Source organism: Ovis canadensis, chromosome 14 (genome assembly GCF_042477335.2).
Source record: "Ovis canadensis isolate MfBH-ARS-UI-01 breed Bighorn chromosome 14, ARS-UI_OviCan_v2, whole genome shotgun sequence".
NCBI lineage: Eukaryota > Metazoa > Chordata > Mammalia > Artiodactyla > Bovidae > Ovis > Ovis canadensis.
The window spans coordinates 71,325,463-71,343,747 of record NC_091258.1 but is presented as its reverse complement, the minus strand read 5'-3'; the positions used below and the strand labels follow the sequence as shown (position 1 = coordinate 71,343,747).

The following is an 18,285-nucleotide window of genomic DNA, read 5'->3' as shown; positions in this document are numbered from 1 at the left end:
GTACCTCTAACCCCACAATTGACTCTCTTGAGGGTGATGGGGAGCTAAGGGTGGAGCAGGGGAGGGACAGCATCTGGTTTGGGTGCCAGAAAGCCCTCCACTCTGCACCCTCTGGAGGCCAGAAGGGGAGAGAAAAAAGACTGCAATCCAACAGGAGGGACACGAGACATTACAAGGTTGCACTGGGGCCAGGGCATGAGAAGGAAAGGAGGAGCCAGAAAGATTCAGGGCGGGGGGAGGGACTTCCCTGGTGGAGAAGTGGACAGGAATCCGCCTGCCAGTATAAGGGACACAGGTTCGATCCCTGGTCCAGGAAGATTCTACGTGCCTTGGAGCGACTGGGCCCATGAGCCACAAGTACTGAGCCTGCACGCTGTAACTACTGAAGCCCTTGTGCTTAGAATCTGCGCTCTGCTACAAGAGAAGTCACCACAATGAGAAGCCAGGACACTGCATCAAAGAGTAGCCCCTGCTCGTGGCAACTAGAGAAAGACTGAGTACAGCAACAAAGATCCAGTGCAACAGAGAAGTAAATAAATAAATAAAATTATTTTTTAAAAAATAGATTCGGAGGCAGGGCAGGAGGAACTGGACTCAGGGATCCAAGGACTTTGTAGGGCAAGGAGCAGGAAGGGAATAAGGATAGTGCCCAAGGGTGTGGTCCAACTAACTAGGTGGGATGCCAGAGGCCTCCCTGGATTGGTGGAAGATGCTGAGCTCAAATGGGCTTCCCAGGTTGCTCAGTGGTTAAAAAAAAAAAAAAAAAATCTGCCTGCCAGTGCAGGACATGCAGGAAACTCTGGTTCTTTCCCTGGGTGGGGAAGATCCCACTGGAGGAGGAAATGGCAACCCACTCCAGTATTCTTGCCTGGAAAGTCCCACGGACAGAGGAGCCTGATGGGCTACAGTCCACGCGCTCAGAGAGAGTCAGATATGACTGAGCCACAGCATGGTCACACGCCAAGCTCAGTGGGGATGTGGTTGAGGGTCAGGGTCTGAGAGATGGTCAGAAGCAGATGAGGACCCAGACTGGAGATAGGGTTTGGGATGCTCTCAGAGCATCAGACATCCCTGGAGCTCACCTGGTAAGAAGATGCAGAATGGAGTTCTCCAGGAGAACTGGCCCTGAGAAGCAGACGGAGGAGGAGGGGCAGGAGGCTGCCTGGGGGCTTGGGAGGGCACAAAGAACTGAGGACCAGGAGAGCTTATGGGGGTCAAGAGAAGGGAAGTTTCTAGAAGGACATGGGTTACCGTGTCAAGGCCCTCAGACTCCCTCGGACTTGCCACCTAACACTGACTCTGTCACTTTGCCAGAAGAGCTGCTCCTGTGTGTGTGTGTGTGTATAGCTGGGTGAGTGGTTATCTCTTTAAATGGCTGCTAGGAGAGGGGGGGTTCTGGAATTCTGCCGCATAGAGACATAGTCTCCCTTCTCTCACACCTCTGGGCCCTGTCCAAGGGCCCCGGGAGAGCTGGGGGTGAGTCATTTAGGTGAGTGTGCACAGAGGTGGGGTGTTAGGAAGGCACAACCACTAGAGAACAGAGGTCTCTGGACAGAAGGGAGGTTCCTAAGCTGTGGTGCCTGAGGGGAAGGTGGTCAGTCTTAGGTCTGGGTGGGGCCTGCGAGGGGTCCCCAGAATGAGAAGCCCCAGGCAGGGGTGGAGGAGTAGCCATCCGATGGCTATTCCGTAGCATGATAAGGAGGGACATGCAGGAGGGGGTCCCAGGGACCTGGCAGTGAGCAGGGCATGGGTCAGTCTTGCAGGCGTGATCCTTGGCAGCAGTCCCCTGGCATGGGGGTGAAGCGGAGCCTTCAGAGCGGGGGCACCATGCTGGGCTTCTTGGCCAACTCCTTCATCGTTCTGTCCACTGCCTCCAACTACTGGATCCGCTACTCCGGGGGCCACAGTGGCCTTTGGCAGGAGTGTAACAAGGGCGTCTGCTCCAACATCCCTTGCGATAGTGAGGCCCGGAGGCCCAGCTGTCAGACCCCCGCCCCCCTACCCCGCCACCCCCCCCACCCCCGTGAACAGACAGCCCCCAGCACTGACCGCAGCTGTCCCCTCACCTGACACCACATCCTGCAGCACCCCCACCCCCCTGCTCTTTCCACTTCGGCTCCTCCGTGACCGAGGCCACCACGAACTCCCACTTTGGGACCTGCTTCTCTGTTGCAACATTAACCTCCCCTCATGATGTAACTTCCGAGTCACCATCCAAACCCCTGACTCGGCTCCCAGCCCGGAACCGGCGGTTGGGGGTGATGGGCAGGAGCGGCGCCAGCGGAGGTTGTTGACACGGTCCTTTCTCCCCAGACACGATGGCGGTGACCGGGGCGTGCATCGTGCTGGCGGCGGGCTGCGGCATCATGGGCTTGGTGATGGGGCTGCGGCTTCTGTGCAGTGAGGGCTACTCCCGGGGTCAGACCACGTGTGCCGTCTTCTTTATCTCGGGTGAGATGGCATAGGGTGGGCCTGGAAGAGAAAGCCCAGGAGCAGGGCAGGGCTCCGGAGGACAGGCTTCGAGGGGGAGGGGCCAAGGGCGGGGGCGGGATGAAGGGGGCCGGAGGGTGGGCGAGAAGGGCGTGGCCAGGGCGGTGGGCGCGGTCAGGGTGGGGCCTGGGTGCCCCCCCGGCCACGCTCACCTAGCGGCGGGGTGGGGCCCAGGCCTGCTTCTGCTGATCGCCCTGACAGTCTACACAGTGAAGAATGCATGGAAAGACGACGTCTTCTATTCCTGGTCCTATTTTTTGGGGTGGCTGGCTTTACCCTTCTGTATTATCGCGGGTAACCTGGACAGCGGAAGAGGGTGGAGAGGAGACTTCCCCGAGGGCCCCGCCCCGCTTCTTGCAGAGTCTTCCCAGCTGCCCTCCCAGGGACTTCCTAACACCCTCCACTCTGGGCCCTTGGAGTCCCAAACCCCAGTCCCCGGGGTCCTCCTGGTCATCTGCGCCAGGACCCACCCTGCTCCACCCGCCCTCCGTTCCCCTTTCTGCCAGGCTTCTGCTTTCTGCTGGCGGACATGATCATGCAGAGCACGGATGCCATCAGTGGATTCCCCGTGTGCTTATGACCGCAGCTGCCTGGGGACAGAATAAAGGATCGGCTCCCACTGCCAGCCGGCCTCACATGACTTTCTGGGGGACCCGAGGATGCGCACACGGGGGTACTTGGAGGCTCGGGGAGGAAGTAAGGACGCGAACCTACAGGGAAAGTGGAGACTTGGGGGACGCAGAGAGATTCCGACGTGGGTAGGACCAAGGACATGGGTTTTGATGGGAACAGGGACACGGGGGTTGTGGAATCAGGAGGGGACAAGGGGGCGCGTGGAGAGGAGGTAGGGACGCAGACTTGCGGGGAAAGTGGAGGCGGGGGCGGGGGAGGACGGAACGGAGGGAACGCAGAGGTGCGATCGTGGAGGGGATGAGGAAAGGAGCGCGGAGAGATTGGAGGAGCCTGCAGACTCAGAGGCTCGGGGACACGAGCACTTCCGCTCTCACCACTCTAGAGAGGGAGAATAAGAGGTGGGGACCTCAGGGAGGGGCCGACCCCCGAGGTCTTCGGGGGAAAAAAGTTTGGGGCAGCTCCCTCCCCCACAAGACCTTTACCCCAGTTCCCGGCCACGCCCCCTTCCTGAAGCTCCTGTCCCTTCCCCTCCGGGTTCCGCCTCCCTCCTCAGGAGCCGCTCCCCATTGGCCCACGTCTGCTGGAGACTCTGCCTCCCGGCCTCCCGATTGGTCCTCTGTCGGGGCGAGGAGGCGGGCGCCGCTGCGGTTGGCGGCGCGTGGCGCAGGCGCAGAGGAGGGCAGAGGGGGCGGGGCGAGCGGTCAGGGAGGCAGAAGGTGAGTTCGGACCCGGCGGGTCGCCGTGGAGGGAAGATGGCGGAGCTGCGCGCGCTCGTGGCTGTCAAGAGGGTCATCGACTTCGCGGTGAAGGTGACCGCCCCCCCCTCCTCTCCCTCGTCCCTGAACCCTGCGGTCGTGTACTTCCGGGGTCACGAGCGCCCACCGTATGAGGGTCTTCTGGTACCTCCCGTGTCTGCCGCTCTCCCAAACGTCCGAGTCACATCTGAGGGCGGAGATCACCGAACGGAGAGGTTCTTAGGTTCCCGTCCTGGTTCATTTAAACCCAGCCCTTCTGGGGTCATGACTCCGTCCCCCTTCCGCCACTTCTATACTCAGTGTCTTGAGAACTGCGTGTGGGCCGAGCTACCGTCTCTGTTTCTTACCTGCTGGAAGAGCCGTGGCCCCTAACGCACGAAGAAACTGAGTCACAGAGAGGCCACTCGGCTGAGAAGGGGCTGAGCCGGGATTCCTAGCCAGGTCCCGCTGACTCCTCACCCCAATTAGTGCCTTTGAACACGAGCCAGGATTTCACTCACTCGGCTGCGTTGCACACTCAAAGGGGTTGGACACAGGCAGTGTGCTATAATGGAAGTCCTCTGGGAACCCAGAAGCTATCCAGCCCCAGGGCGAGCGAGGAGGCTGTAGCTCGGAAGGAGAAAGGTTTGCTAAAGATGAAAGCCAGTCTGACAAGCTGATGGAAATAGCTTACAGCCTCCACGAGATGGGGTAGAGGGCAGGGTCCCTGAGGACCAGGCTTGTCCCCAGGGAAGCTGGTCTGGACAGAGGTAAATCAGACAGACTCCCTCAGACAAAAGCCACTTTGTCTCAATAGTTGGCTTGAACCAGACTGAAGGCAGTGACTGTCCATCCATGTTTGTCCCCACCTCCCCACTCCCGTCAGTACACCTCTGTGTCCCCAGCATTGCCCAACACAGGGCCTGGAAGCCTGTCTGCGCATGAAAACTTCTGTGATTGTTGACAGCTCACATTAAGTGGGTCCTTGCTGTGCACTAGGCAGGGAGATGAATTGATTCAGTCCTTTCAATACCGTCTAGATATGAATCCCACTGGACAGGTGAGGACACTGAGGCCCATGGAGGTTCTGTTGGTTGTCGGATCACCCGGCAGGTCAGCAGCAGTCAGGATCTAAAGGTAGCCAGAGCCTCCTCTCATTTCTACCTGACAACCATTTGGCCTAATGACAGCTCTGGCACCATGTGACAGGGGAGTTGCCTCCAACATTTGGGGGGCAAGCTTATTTTGGGGTCCTGCCACCCAGTTCTCCTGTTTGCTCCCCCCTCTGTCCCTTTGGGCTCCCATAGCCTCCCTCAGCGCTAGTCCTAGTCGCTGGCCTAAGATACCTGTCTCATCCATCAGACAGGCTCACATTTGACTCAGCTCTAGGTCTCAGCTTGGGCTTCCCTGGTGGCTCAGAAGGTGAAGAATCTGTCTGCAGTGCTAGAGACCCGGGTTCGATCGCTGAGTTGGGAAGATCCCCTGGAGAAGGGAATGGCTACCCACTCCAGTATTCTTGCCTGGAGAACTCCATGGACAGAGGAGCCTGGCAGGCTCCAGTCCATGGGGTTGCAAAGAGTCGGACACGACTGAGTGACTAATGTTTTCTTTGGTCCCAGCACAGGACCTGACACCAGGACATGGCGGCCTCTGGTGTTTGTGCCGAATGCCGAAGTGTAAATTCCTCATATGAATTTCTGTCCTTCCCACCCCGTCCCCCCCACCAAGTGTTGGCGCTGCCTGCCCCTCCCACAGTGCCCCAGGGTGTCTCCCTGGATGTGTTTGTTAATGTTCCTTGTTCAGAAAAAAAGTGATTTAAACAGTGCCAACTCCCTAATCACCCAGCCAAACCTGGAGCACCACCCCAGCTTCCTTCCTTCACCTCCGCAGTCTGTCAGTTCTCAGCCCGGTGCCTTCTGCTCTCTCCATCTCTCTGCCCTGCTCCCTCTTCTCCGGCGGTTCAGGCCTCCTCTTCTACCTGAACCCTCAGTGTCGTCTCCTCCCCAGTTCCCCAGTCTCTCCCCTCCAGTTCATCCCTTCCCAACCTCGGAGTTGGAGGGGGCTTCCTACACCCAGGGCTGACCCTGTGCCCCCACCATCATCCCAGTTTTCCCAAGCTCCCGGAGGACAAAGTCCCAGTCCCTTAGCCTGGGGCTCAGGCCTCTCAGTAGTCCAGCCCTGGCTCCCTGGCCTTCCATCACCCCTCCTTGGTGCCTCCGCGGCTCCAAGCTGCTCAGACTTTCCCAACAGACCAGACTGCTGGTTGCCTTGCGCCTTTGCCCCTGCTGTGCCTTCTGCCTGGGTGCCTTTCCAGCTCCACCCTCCCACCTCTGCTTCTTATCCCTCCCTTGTCCTGCCTAATTCCCATCTCATCTATTGCAATAGGGCTAAGGGATTCTATGATGTCACCACCTCCCGGAAATCCCCCCTCCCCCACCGCCTCATCCCTTTAGGCTACTCTGATGTGTCCTTGGGCCCTCCCGCAGCCCCTTGGGCTTGGTCTCAGCCCTTCCCACACTGGATTAATTAAGATCCTCTGTTTGCCCAGATGTCCACACCCCGCCCCCAGATTGGCAGCTTTTTTTTGGTGGGGGGGGCGGGGCGTGTGCAAGGCCTGACACACTCTGTGTTCCCAGCATTGCCCTAGCCTCTGAGGCCTTCCGTGGTCACCTGCTCGGCCTCTCTGTGCCTCCGGTGCCCCATCTAGCAAGTGGGGATGGCAGTGGCAGTAACCAGCCTCCTGGGCTCTTTGGATGGTTAAACGAGTTTAGGCTTATAAAGCCCTTGGAAGCTTTGCCTGCCTGTTTCTGTTGAGGGTTAATTTGTTGCACCTTAAAGAGAAAGCCTGGATGCTTCACTGAATCATCTCCCTCAATTTATAAAAACATCTTTATTCAGAAAAAGAAAAAAAGACCATACTGAGTTTGCAGGCCAACCATTGTTTCCCGACTTAAGTAATTTAAGTAAGCAGTGTTTCTGAAGCCTGGAAACAACTCAAGCTTCAAAGGTCTTCCCTGGAGATGAGCTGGCACAGGTCCCCGCTACCAGAGAACTCACATCTATTTCTCCCTGGGAGTTGGGAGTCCGGGGCTGGGCATCCTGCCAGGGCTGGAACAGGCTGGGGCGCTCCCTTGGCCCCCACTGACTCCCCCCAGTGAGGCCTTGTACTGATTTGGGGGGCCACTTTCCTGTTTATAAAGGGGAGGCTCCTATGTTGAATTTTTTTTTTTTTTTTTTAATGAAAGAAAGGGCTTTGGTGTTTTAGTTTCCATACTGTTTAGTAAGTGACTGATCAGCGGACAGGTGCCCTTGTGAGCAGGCTGTCATTTAGTCATCCGACAAATACTTACAATGCATTCACCATGTGCCAGGCACGTGCTAGGCGCAGGGGATATGGTCATGACCAAAATGCACATAAATTCCTGTCTTCGTGGAGTTGACATTTTGCTGGAGAGAAGACAGGTCTGACATATGTCATGTGGCTGGGGGTTGGCCATTGTGACAGGAAGAGAAAGATGAGACGGAGAGTTGAGAGGGTTGCAGTTTGAGGAAGATGGCCAGGGAAGGCAGAAGGAGGTGAGGGATGGAGCCAACGGCATGTCTGGAGAAATCTTGTGTGATCCACCCAGTAGAGGTTCTAGTAGGAAAAGAAGAACAACACATGGACTCAGTGCATGGTGTTTGCTCCATGGCTTTTTCTGTAAAGTTAATTGATTAAGTTCTAGATTCTGTGCCCTATTGTTGGTGCCAAGATGACTTTTCCAAAACTGGGATAGGGTTGTTCTTTTTCTCTTTCTCCCCCTCCTCCTTTTATTTTATTTTTTTTATTTTATTTATTTTTTTTTCCCCTCCGCCTTTTAATGTTACCAGTCCCTGAGGCACAGGCAGACTGGGAGACCCCTCCCCAAATCCCACACTCCCATCTCAGTTCTGTCCTGTGAATGGGAGGAACAGCCACACCTCCGCCAGGCCCAGAGAAACCGGTGCAGGGAAATAGTAAGAGAGAATCCCAGTGCCCCCCATTGGGCCATGCTGTCACCCTGGATCTGCTCTGTTCAAGGAAAAGAGAGAGGGAGGTCCTGAGGGAGGTTATGTAGGCTCCCAAGCCAAGCTCCCCTGGGCATCTCTCTCTCAGGCTGGAGCCCAATTCAGTGTCCCCCTCTCTGCTAACGTACCCACTGGAAACCCGAGAGTCCACCCGGCTCTTCCCTCTCACCACTCCCCTCCTCCACCCCGGCACTCCGTCAGTTTCACCTCCAAAGACCTCCAGTGCATCCAGTTCCCCATCACCGCTGTCACGGCTGTCCAAAGCAGTCATTTCTGATTTCGGTGACCGACAGCCATCCAGTCCCCACTTCCGCTCTTGCCATTTTTCCAGTTTTCTCCACCAAGAATCCAGAATGACCTGGTGCAAACTTAAGTTGGATGCACTCACCTCTTATGCTGTTCTTTGGATCAAGGCCCAGCTCCCTGGCGGGGCCTGCTGGGCCCTGGACAGTCATATTCCTTTCCTGTTGCTCCTGAAACTAGTTACCATAAACTTGTGTGACTCCCAACAACCCAGATTCCTTCTCTTCCAGGTCTGGAGGTCAGATGTCTGCAGTGAGTGTACTGGATTAAGTTCAAGGTGTCAGCAGGGCTGTGTGCCTTCCAGAGGCTCCAGGAGAGAATCTGTCTCTTGCCTTTGCCAGCTCCTAGAGGCCCCCTGCATCCCTTGGCTTGTGGCCCCTTCCTCTGTCTTCAGTTGGTAGCATAGCATTTTCAGTCTCTCTTGGACCCTGACACTCTCTCCCCTCCCTCTTTCACTTATAAGGAATGCTGTGACTCATTTGAGCCCACCTGGTTCATACCAAGTAACCTCTCTCAGAATCCTGAATGTAAGCACTTTTGCATAAGTCCCTTTTACCACGTAGGCTACAGTCACCATGCAGGCGACAGTCACAGGGTTAGGATGTGGGCATCTTGAGGATCATGCCGGTTCAGCCCTTGCCAGCCTCTGCAACAGCACACTGCATTCCTCTGGCCACAGCAGCTCCCTGGGACTCCTCAAACCCCAGGGCCTTTGCACGTGCTCCTCCCACCCCTGACACTTTCCCACACACTTTACCCCTCAATGCCAGTTCCCCTTCAGGTTCGGCTCAACTGCCACTGCCTCAGGGAATCCTCCCCTGATAGCCTCCAACATCAGCCTGGGCAGGGCCCCCCTCGTCCTGTCTTACAGCTCCCTGACTCCTCCTCTAGGATTGTCAGGTGGTACAGAAGGAGACTAGAGTGCTTGGGGCCCAGGGCACTGCCGACTGACCACATGACTGTGGGACAGTTACTTCCATATGGGGCCTTCCCTGGTGGCTCAGGGTAAAGAATCCGCCTGCCAAGCAGGAGACACAGGTTCAATCCCTGGATCGGGAAGATTCCCTGGAGAAGGAAACGGCAACCTCCTCCAGTATTCTTGCCTGGAGAATCCCACGGACAAAGGAGCCTGGCGGGCTACAGGCCATAGGGTCGCAAAGAGTCGGACAAGACCGAAGCGATTTAGCAGGCACGCACGTGGTCCCCGTCCAGCCTGGGTGGAGCTTGGGGTCTCAGCCCCTGCCTCCTCACCTGCTTCCCTCTGACCTTGCCCCTTCCCCTCCTGGCTGAGCAGATCCGGGTGAAGCCTGACAAGACGGGTGTGGTCACGGATGGCGTGAAGCATTCCATGAACCCCTTCTGTGAAATCGCAGTGGAGGAGGCCGTGCGGCTCAAGGAGAAGAAGCTAGTGAAGGAAATCATTGCCGTCAGCTGCGGGCCTGCCCAGTGCCAGGTGCTCTGGGCCTAGGGAGGGGCTGGGGCCCCACGTCCTGCGTCAGAGGGAGGAGGGGCCGGGGGCTGGACCCCTGGGTCTGAGGGAGGAGGGGCTGGGGGCCTGTGCTCCTGGGTCCCCTTCGGGCTAGAAGCCAAGTCAAGCCCCTTCTTTGCCCGGCAGGAGACAATCCGCACCGCTCTGGCCATGGGTGCAGACCGGGGCATCCATGTGGAGGTGCCCGCTGCAGAAGCGAATCACCTGGGTCCCCTGCAGGTGGCTCGCGTCCTGGCCAAGCTGGCAGAGAAGGAGAAGGTGGACCTGGTGCTGCTGGGAAAGCAGGTAGGTGGCAGAATCATGATTCAAACTGGCTGAAGCCAGAAAGCAAACTTATTAGTTCATGTGAGGAAGCTTCAGGCACAGCTTATTCTAGGTCCCACATGCTATAATCTGTAACTCTGTGTTAGCTTTGCTCTCTGTAGCTCCAGGCTCACATCCCAGCAGCCTGAGAACCCCAGCAGAAAGGCAGGAACCTCTATTACAAGGAGTCCAGCAAAACTTTCAGAGCTGACTCTTCATTGGTCTAGCTGGAGTCACGTGCCCATCCTTGAACTAATCACTGGGGTTGGAGATAAAGCGTTCCCACTGGCCCAGATGCCATCCATGTGGTTGCTCTGTGTGACCAGAACAGGTGTGCCTAGAGTGACACCACTGGAATATTTAGAGAAGGGGCAAAGACATACCAGGGCCCCTCATGTGCTCCTCAAAAACTAACTGCCTCTCTCGGGGCCTGAGTGAGGGGAAGGGAGCATTGTGGACCAGGAGTCAGCAAATTGGTCCATGGCCACCACTGATTTTATAAATAAAGTTTTACTGAAATGCTACCACATGTGTTTATGTAGACACCTATTGTCTCTGGGTGCTTATGCTCTATAGGGGCAAAGCTGAGTGATCCTAAGAGTGTTTATATTTTTTACCTGGCCTGTTATAGAAACGTTTGCCAGCCTCCTTTCTAGAACAAAAGCCCAAATGTTACCTGAGAAACCCCATCATTGTACAATCTTCTCTCTTCTCCACTCAGGCCATCGATGATGACTGTAACCAGACAGGGCAGATGACAGCCGGATTTCTGGACTGGCCACAGGTAAGGCCAGAGTGCGGACCATCTGCTGAAGGCCAGGCCTGGGGGCTCAGAACACAGCCACCCGATCTCTGCCCTTCTGGAGGGAGGCAGGTGTGAAGCTGGACACCTGCTCCAGTGGGCAGAAGTGGGGTCGCATATGCAAGACTCCAGGCCTCCTCTGGGCCTTCATGTGCCCCTTCCCCATCCTGCTGCTCCTCAGCCACACCCAGCTTAGCCCTACCCCAGGGCCTTTGCACCTGCTGTTCTCTCAGCCTGGAACGGGGTTCTCTCAGATCACCTGAAGGCTTTTGACTTACCTCCAGATTTCTCCTCAGGTTTCACCTCTTCAGAGAGGCCTACTTGCTCACAATCTATGAAATATGTCCCCTCTCCAACCCCATGAGCCCCATTCCTGCCTAACTGAAATGCAAATGACAGGAGTCATTTAAAATTTTTCACAGCCGCTTTCCAGAAGTAAAAAAGGCCAAATTTATTTCAATGTTATTTTAGTTCATGTATCAAAAATATTATTTTAACATGTCACAGAGAAAAAATATTGGGCTATTTTACATTCTTTTGGTTTTGGTATGAGGTTTTTGAAATCCAGTGTGTATTTTATATTTACAGAGTATTTCAATTCAGATGCTCAGTTTCTATCAGAAATATTCAGATTCCTAAAACTCAGTGTTGAAAGAGTAGATTCATACGCCCAAGTTGTTGCAAACAGGCTTAAATAATGATCAAATATCCGGCACATATATAAAGTGTACAATTAAGTGAACTTTGGTACATGTTACACATATATTACACACCCGTGAAACCATCCCCACAGTTATGATCATGGATCTTGCTTATTGGTTTTAAAATTTAAATTAACGAAATAAAATGAAAAATTCCATCCACACCTCAGTGGAACTAACCACATTTCACGTGCTCAGAAGCCACCTGTGGCCAGTGGCCACTGTGTGTTTACTTGGTTACCAGTGGTCTTCACTGCAGGATAAATGGCCCCAAAGCCGGAACCTTATCAGTTATGTTCATGGTGTATCTCCAAGAGCAGGCTCGTGGGACATTCCGGGTGAGACCTGAAAGATTTGTCCAGTGAATAAGTGACACAATAGAGAGAACAGATTGGTAGGACAGAGGGCGTAGGTCACATCTGGAAATGGTGATTCAGGACCGAAGGACCCAAGAGCCTTGGGCCAGAGGGTGGGCACTATGTGAAGAAGGTGGGGCCCCAGAGGATGTTTTGAGGATCGAGGTACGCTTGAGCTTCTGTTGTCAAGAGGCCTCAAAGGAGCTCTTGGGGACAGAAAGATGGGTAAATGAGACCATGACACGAGCCTTGAACCAGCCTAGACGTGTTTTTGAGCCTCTCTCTCTCTGCCTCAGTTTTCCTCATCTGTAAAGTGGGATAATAGCACTTCCCTCATAGAGTTCCTAGGAGGATCTGATGATTTGATACATTTCAGTCATTTGGAACAGTGTCCCATACTCAACATGTGTTCGTTATTGAGAAAGGGAGATCCAGTGGGTAGGTTTAGGATATTAGGAACTATACCCTGAGTCCCATGAAAGACACCCTCCCCTGGATTTTTGAGATCCCTCTCTGTGACTTCCTTAGTTAACCTCCCCTGTGTCCCCCCACGCTGTCCCTCCCCAGGGCACATTCGCCTCCCAGGTGACACTGGAAGGGGACAAGATCAAAGTAGAGCGAGAGATTGATGGGGGCCTGGAGACTCTGCGCTTGAAGTTGCCTGCTGTGGTGACTGCTGACCTGCGGCTCAATGAGCCCCGCTATGCAACATTGCCCAATATCATGGTGAGTACTTAGCAGAGGGGCCACTGGGGGGCTGGGAAGGGGCGGGTGCTGCAGGCCCCATGCCTTACTGGTGGTCAGGTGGGAGGAGAGCAGACCCAAAGGACGTCTCCAAAGTCAGTTCAGTTCAGTTCAGTTCAGTCGCTCAGTCGTGTCCGACTCTGCAACCCCATAAATTGCAGCACGCCGGGCCTCCCTGTCCATCACCGACTCCCAGAGTTCACTCAAACTCAACCATCGAGTCGGTGATGCCATCCAGTCATCTCATCCTCTGTCGTCCCCTTCTCCTCCTGCCCCCAATCCCTCCCAGCATCAGAGTCTTTTCCAAAGCTCTTCGCATGAGGTGGCCAAAGTACTGGAGTTTCAGCTTTAGCATCATTCCTTCCACAGAACACCCAGGACTGATCTCCTTTAGGATGGACTGGTTGGATCTCCTTGCAGTCCAAGGGACTCTCAAGAGTCTTTTCTAACACCACAGTTCAAAAGCATCAATTCTTCGGTGCTCAGCTTTCTTCACAGTCCAACTCTCACATCCAAACATGACTACTTGAAAAACCATAGCCTTGACTAGACTGACCTTTGTTGGCAAAGTAATGTCTCTGCAATCTTGATTCCAGCTTGTGCTTCTTCCAGCCCAGCATTTCTCATGATGTACTCTGCATATAAGTTAAATAAGCAGGGTGACAATATACAGCCTTGACATACTCCTTTTCCTATTTGGAACCAGTCTGTTGTTCCATATCCAGTTCTAACTGTTGCTTCCTGACCTGTATGCAGGTTTCTTAAGAGGCAAGTCAGGTGGTCTGGTATTCCCATCTCTTTCAGAATTTTCCATAGTTTTTTGTGATCCACACAGTCAAAGGCTTTGGCATAGTCAATAAAGCGGAAATAGATGTTTTTCTGGAACTCTCTTGGAGAAGGCAATGGCACCCCACTCCAGTACTCTTGCCTGGAAAATCCCATGGACGGAGGAGGCTGGTACGCTGCAGTCCATGGGCTTGCGAAGAGTCGGACACGACTGAGCGACTTCCCTTTCACTTTTCACTTTCATGCATTGGAGAAGGAAATGGCAACCCACTCCAGTGTTCTTGCCTGGAGAATCCCAGGGACGGGGGAGCCTGGTGGGCTGCCGTCTCTGGGGTCGCACAGAGTCGGACACGACTGAAGCGACTTAGCAGCAGCAGCAGTAGCAGGTGGAACTCTCTTGCTTTTTCGGTGATCCAGCGGGTGTTGGCAATTTGATCTCTGGTTCCTCTGCCTTTTCTAAAACCAGCTTGAACATCTAGAAGTTCACGGTTCACGTATTGCTGAAGCCTGACTTGGAGAATTTTGAGCATTACTTTACTAGTGTGTGGGATGAGTGCAATTGTGTGGTAGTTTGAGCATTCTTTGGCATTGCCTTTCTTTGGGATTGGAATGAAAACGGACCTTTTCCAGTCCTGTGGCCACTGCTGAGTTTTCCAAATTTGCTGGCATATTGAGTGCAGCACTTTCACAGAATCATCTTTCAGGATTTGAAATAGCTCTACTGGAATTCCATCACCTCCACTAGCTTTGTTCATAGTGTTGCTTTCTAAGGCCCACTTGACTTCACATTCCAGGATGTCTGGCTCTAGGTGAGTGATTACACCATCGTGATTATCTTGGTCATGAAGATCTTTTTGGTATAGTTCTTCTGTGTTTTCTTGCCACCTCTTCTTAATATCTTCTGCTTCTGTTAGGTCCATACCATTTCTGTCCTTTATCGAGCCCATCTTTGCATGAAATGTTCCCTTAGTATCTCTAATTTTCTTAAAGAGATCTCTAGTCTTTCCCATTCTGTTGTTTTCCTCTATTTCTTTGCCTTGATCACTGAGGAAGGCTTTCTTATCTCTCCTTGCTATTCTTTGGAACTCTGAATTCAGAAGCTTATATCTTTCCATTTCTCCTTTGCTTTTCGCCTCTCTTCTTTTCACAGCTATTTGTAAGGCCTCCTCAGACAGCCATTTTGCTTTTTTGCATTTCTTTTCCATGGGGATGGTCTTGATCCCTGTCTTCTGTACAGTGTCACGAACCTCAATCCATAGTTCATCGGGCACTCTTATCTATCAGATCTAGTCCCTTAAATCTATTTCCCACTTCTACTGTATAATCATAAGGAATTTGATTTAGGTCATACCTGAATGGTCTAGTGGTTTTCCCTACTTTCTTCAATTTAAGTCTGAATTTGGCAATGAGGAGTTCATGATCTGAGCCACAGTCAGCTCCTAGTCTTGTTTTTGCTGACTGTATAGAGCTTCTCCACCTTTGGCTGCAAAGAATATAATCAGTCCGATTTTGGTATTGACCATCTGGTGATGTCCATGTGTAGAGTCTTCTCTTGTGTTGTTGGAAGAGGGTGTTTGCTATGACCAGTGCGTTCTCTTGGCAAAACTCTATTAGCCTTTGCCCTGCTTCATTCCGCATTCCAAGGCCAAATTTGCCTGCTACCCCAGGTGTTTCTTGACTTCTACTTTTGCATTCCAGTCCCCTATAATGAAAAGGACATCTTTTTTGGGTGTTAGTTCTAAAAGGTCTTGTAGGTCTTCACAGAACCATTCAACTTCAGCTTCTTCAGTGTTACTGGTTGGGGCATAGACTTGGATAACTGTGATACTGAATGGTTTGCCTTGGAAATGAACAGAGATCATTCTGTAGTTTTCGAGATTGCATCCAAGTACTGCATTTTGGACTCTTTTGTTGACCATGATGGCTACTCCATTTCTTCTAAGGGATTCCTGCCCTTAGACAGAGGGTTCACTGAATCATTTCTGCCAATAGTGAGAGTTCCGGGAGAGGGTGCTGTTTTGGCGAATGGAGCAGGTTTTTGGTCACCTCAGCCAGCAGAAAGGCTTCACTGGCCAATAGGAAGGTTTACCCGTCATTCCAACATATAGGAAAAGTTGATTGTGTAATCTTAGCCAATTAGATCATCTTGGTTCATCAGGGAGGGTTCCGCTGGTAATCATTACCAACAGGAAAGAATCATTTAGGCCTAACTAGGAAAAGTTCATGGGGTCTCTTGGCAAACATGGTGAAATCACTGTTCATCTAGATTCTAGCATGTGGAGAACATTGTGGGCCATCTCAGCCAATAGGGTGCATTCAGTGAACCATCTCAGCCAATAGGGAGAGTTCATTGTGTTTTCTCAGCCAAACCATTCTCCTGTCTGTCATTTATCCAACAAGGAAGGTTCATTGACTCATCATAGCCAATAGGTGAGTTCAGTGAGTTATCTCAGCCAATAGGAAGGTATCAGTGTGTCATCCCAGCCAATAGAGAGTGTTTAGTAGGTCATTTCATTTAACAGGGAGGGTTCACTGAGTCATCCCAACAAGGGGAGTACAATCGGTCATCTTGGCCAAAGGTCCATTGAGTTATTATTGCTAGAGGATGACTTTTCCCACCCTTTCCAGCCAGTGAAGGACTTCCCATGGTGGTTAACTAAAAGGGGGCTTCCACAATAGGAGGGCTCCCCAGGGCACCCCAGCCAGCAGGAGTTGTCCGCACCAAGTGTGGCCCTGTAAGAGGTCACATGTGCCCTGGCCAGTGGGCAGATCCAGAGGGTTCAGCCGATGGGAGTGGTTCTGCAGGTGTGGCACACATGCAAAGGGGCTGCAAGAGGGTGGGCAGGGGCTGGGGCAGCCCTGTGAAATCATGGCCTCCTGAGTGCAGAAAGCCAAGAAGAAGAAGATCGAGGTGATGAAGGCAGGGGACCTGGGCGTGGACCTGACCTCCAAGCTCTCCGTGATTAGCGTGGAAGACCCGCCCGAGCGCACGGCTGGTGTCAAGGTGGAGACCACAGAGGACCTGGTGGCCAAACTGAAGGAGATTGGGCGCATCTGAGCCCCTTCCCTGAAACCCAGCAATAAAACCATGACTCCTCCGACGTCTGTCTCCATTAACTCATTCCCCGGGAATCCCTTCTTTGATTCATTCAATGAACATTTATTCAAGTCTCCCATGTGCCAGGTCCTGTGCTGGGCAACACTGGGGACCCAAGTGAGTTTTGTCAGGCCCCTGCCTTTGAGGAGCTTCCGTGTTGAAGGAGGGACAGACATGGGTGCCTGGCCTTTGCTGAGACTTGGGTCACAAGAGGGAATGATGCCGGAAGCTCTGGTCCTGGTTGGGCAGACAGGCAAGCAACAGACAATCCAGACCTAGGGTGGGGATGAAGAGCTGAGCCCTGGAGTCAGAGACGGTGATTTTAGAGCCTCACTCTCATACTTACCAGTTGTGAGATCTTGAGTGAGTTACTTCCTGTCTCTGATGTTCAGTTTCCTCATTTGGACAATCAAAACAGGAAGAGCTTGGTACAGTGGTTAAGGGCCTGGTTAACCCAGGTTCAGCTCCCAGCCTGCCCAGTCCCTGGCTCTGGGAGGACCTTTGGCAGACTCCTATTCTCTGAGCCTGGGCTTCTTCCTCCATCAAGTGGAGTCAGTAATGATACCTGTTTTCTGCTTGTTTGTTATGATATAAGGTGCGTGCTAAGTCGCTTCAGTATTGTCTGACTCTTTGCAACACCATGGACTGTAGCCTGCCAGTCTCTTCTGTCCATGGGATTTCCCAGGCAAGAATACTAGAGTAGGTTGCCATGCCCTCCTCCAGGGGATCTCGAACCAGGGATTGAACCCGTCTCCTGCATTGCAGGCGGATTCTTTGCCACTGAGACACCAGGAAAAACCATCGCAGCGTAACCTCTCTAAAACTTGGTGGCATAAACCTACAATTACTTTGCTCATAAATCTGAAGTTTCGGCAGGGTTTGGCAGGGACAGCTTGCCTCTTCACGCAGCATCTGTTTGGGTGGCTCTAATGGGAAGTCCTAGATGCCCCAGTCACGTGCCTGGAGCTGTTGACTTGAGCTGGCTGTTGGCCACGATACCTCTCTGGGGGGGTGATTGAGCTTCCTCTCAGCATGGCAGCTGACTCCCAAGAGGGAGTGCCCCACAGTACAGAGAGTGGACAGTGCCATTCTCTCAAGGCCTAGATACAGAAACGCACAGGGCCACTTGTGCTGTACCCTCTCTTGGTCCAACAGTCCCAGAGCCCACCCAGATCCAAGGAAAGGGGGCATAGACTCTATTTCTTAACAGAAGAAGTGTGGCATTTTTTGCCATTTTGAAGCTACAAAACCTACCCCATGGGATTTTGGAGGGTTAATTACAATAGCACCATACCATGATGTGCAGAAACCATACCTGATGTGCAGAAAATGCTCACTCTGTATTATGACCATTATTATCATTAGCATGGGATTGGGGGGAAGCTCTCAGGAGGAGTGAGCAGCCTGACTGTCACAGACTAAGCTCTTCCCTCTGCTTGGGCAATCTCCAGCAGGTCCCTTCACATCTCTGAGCCACAGTATCCTGGTTCATAAACACTCAGCTCATAGAGCGATTAGAAGGGGCTCTAGCCGGTAATGCCGGAGAAGCATTTTGCACAGTTCCTGGCCCATGATAAGTGGGTAATTATTATTTTGGTTCCTAATAAGGTGAGACTTGAGGGACAAGTTGTGGTTTAGCTAGGTGGGAGGGGATGGGGGACTGAGCCAGAACATTCCAGGCAGAGGAAACTGTCCAGGCCATGGCTGGGAGGGAAGAGATGGGCTGAAGAATGGCGGAGTGTTCAAAGAGTAAGTGCTGGAGGGGAAAAGGAGTGGGTGGCTCTATGTGATGCAGGCCCT

The 18,285-nt window shown here is 53.0% G+C and overlaps 2 protein-coding genes across 5 annotated transcripts; both read left to right on the top strand.

Moving 5' to 3' along the window:
* The first annotated feature begins 313 nt into the window (after positions 1 to 313).
* CLDND2 (claudin domain containing 2) lies at positions 314 to 3,115 on the top strand. Of its 2 annotated transcripts, none has more exons than XM_069551606.1 (4): positions 314 to 529; positions 1,756 to 1,960; positions 2,314 to 2,451; positions 2,665 to 3,115. In XM_069551606.1, the coding sequence occupies exons 2-4, from the start codon at positions 1,792 to 1,794 to the stop codon at positions 3,021 to 3,023; spliced, it is 666 nt and encodes a 221-aa protein (XP_069407707.1). In that variant the 5' UTR covers positions 314 to 529; positions 1,756 to 1,791; the 3' UTR covers positions 3,024 to 3,115. The 2 variants fall into 2 exon arrangements, with proteins under 2 accessions (XP_069407707.1, XP_069407708.1); XM_069551607.1 differs by lacking the exon at positions 314 to 529 and having other exon boundaries at positions 1,764 to 1,960; positions 2,665 to 2,784; positions 2,997 to 3,115.
* Positions 3,010 to 16,489, top strand: ETFB (electron transfer flavoprotein subunit beta). 3 transcript variants are annotated; one of them, XM_069551605.1, is made up of 7 exons: positions 3,010 to 3,186; positions 8,438 to 9,396; positions 9,502 to 9,660; positions 9,823 to 9,981; positions 10,721 to 10,783; positions 12,426 to 12,584; positions 16,276 to 16,489. In XM_069551605.1, the coding sequence occupies exons 3-7, from the start codon at positions 9,556 to 9,558 to the stop codon at positions 16,444 to 16,446; spliced, it is 657 nt and encodes a 218-aa protein (XP_069407706.1). In that variant the 5' UTR covers positions 3,010 to 3,186; positions 8,438 to 9,396; positions 9,502 to 9,555; the 3' UTR covers positions 16,447 to 16,489. The 3 variants fall into 3 exon arrangements, with proteins under 3 accessions (XP_069407706.1, XP_069407705.1, XP_069407704.1); XM_069551604.1 differs by lacking the exon at positions 3,010 to 3,186 and adding an exon at positions 3,677 to 3,932; XM_069551603.1 differs by lacking the exons at positions 3,010 to 3,186; positions 8,438 to 9,396 and adding an exon at positions 3,683 to 3,932.
* The last annotated feature ends 1,796 nt before the right edge of the window (positions 16,490 to 18,285 follow it).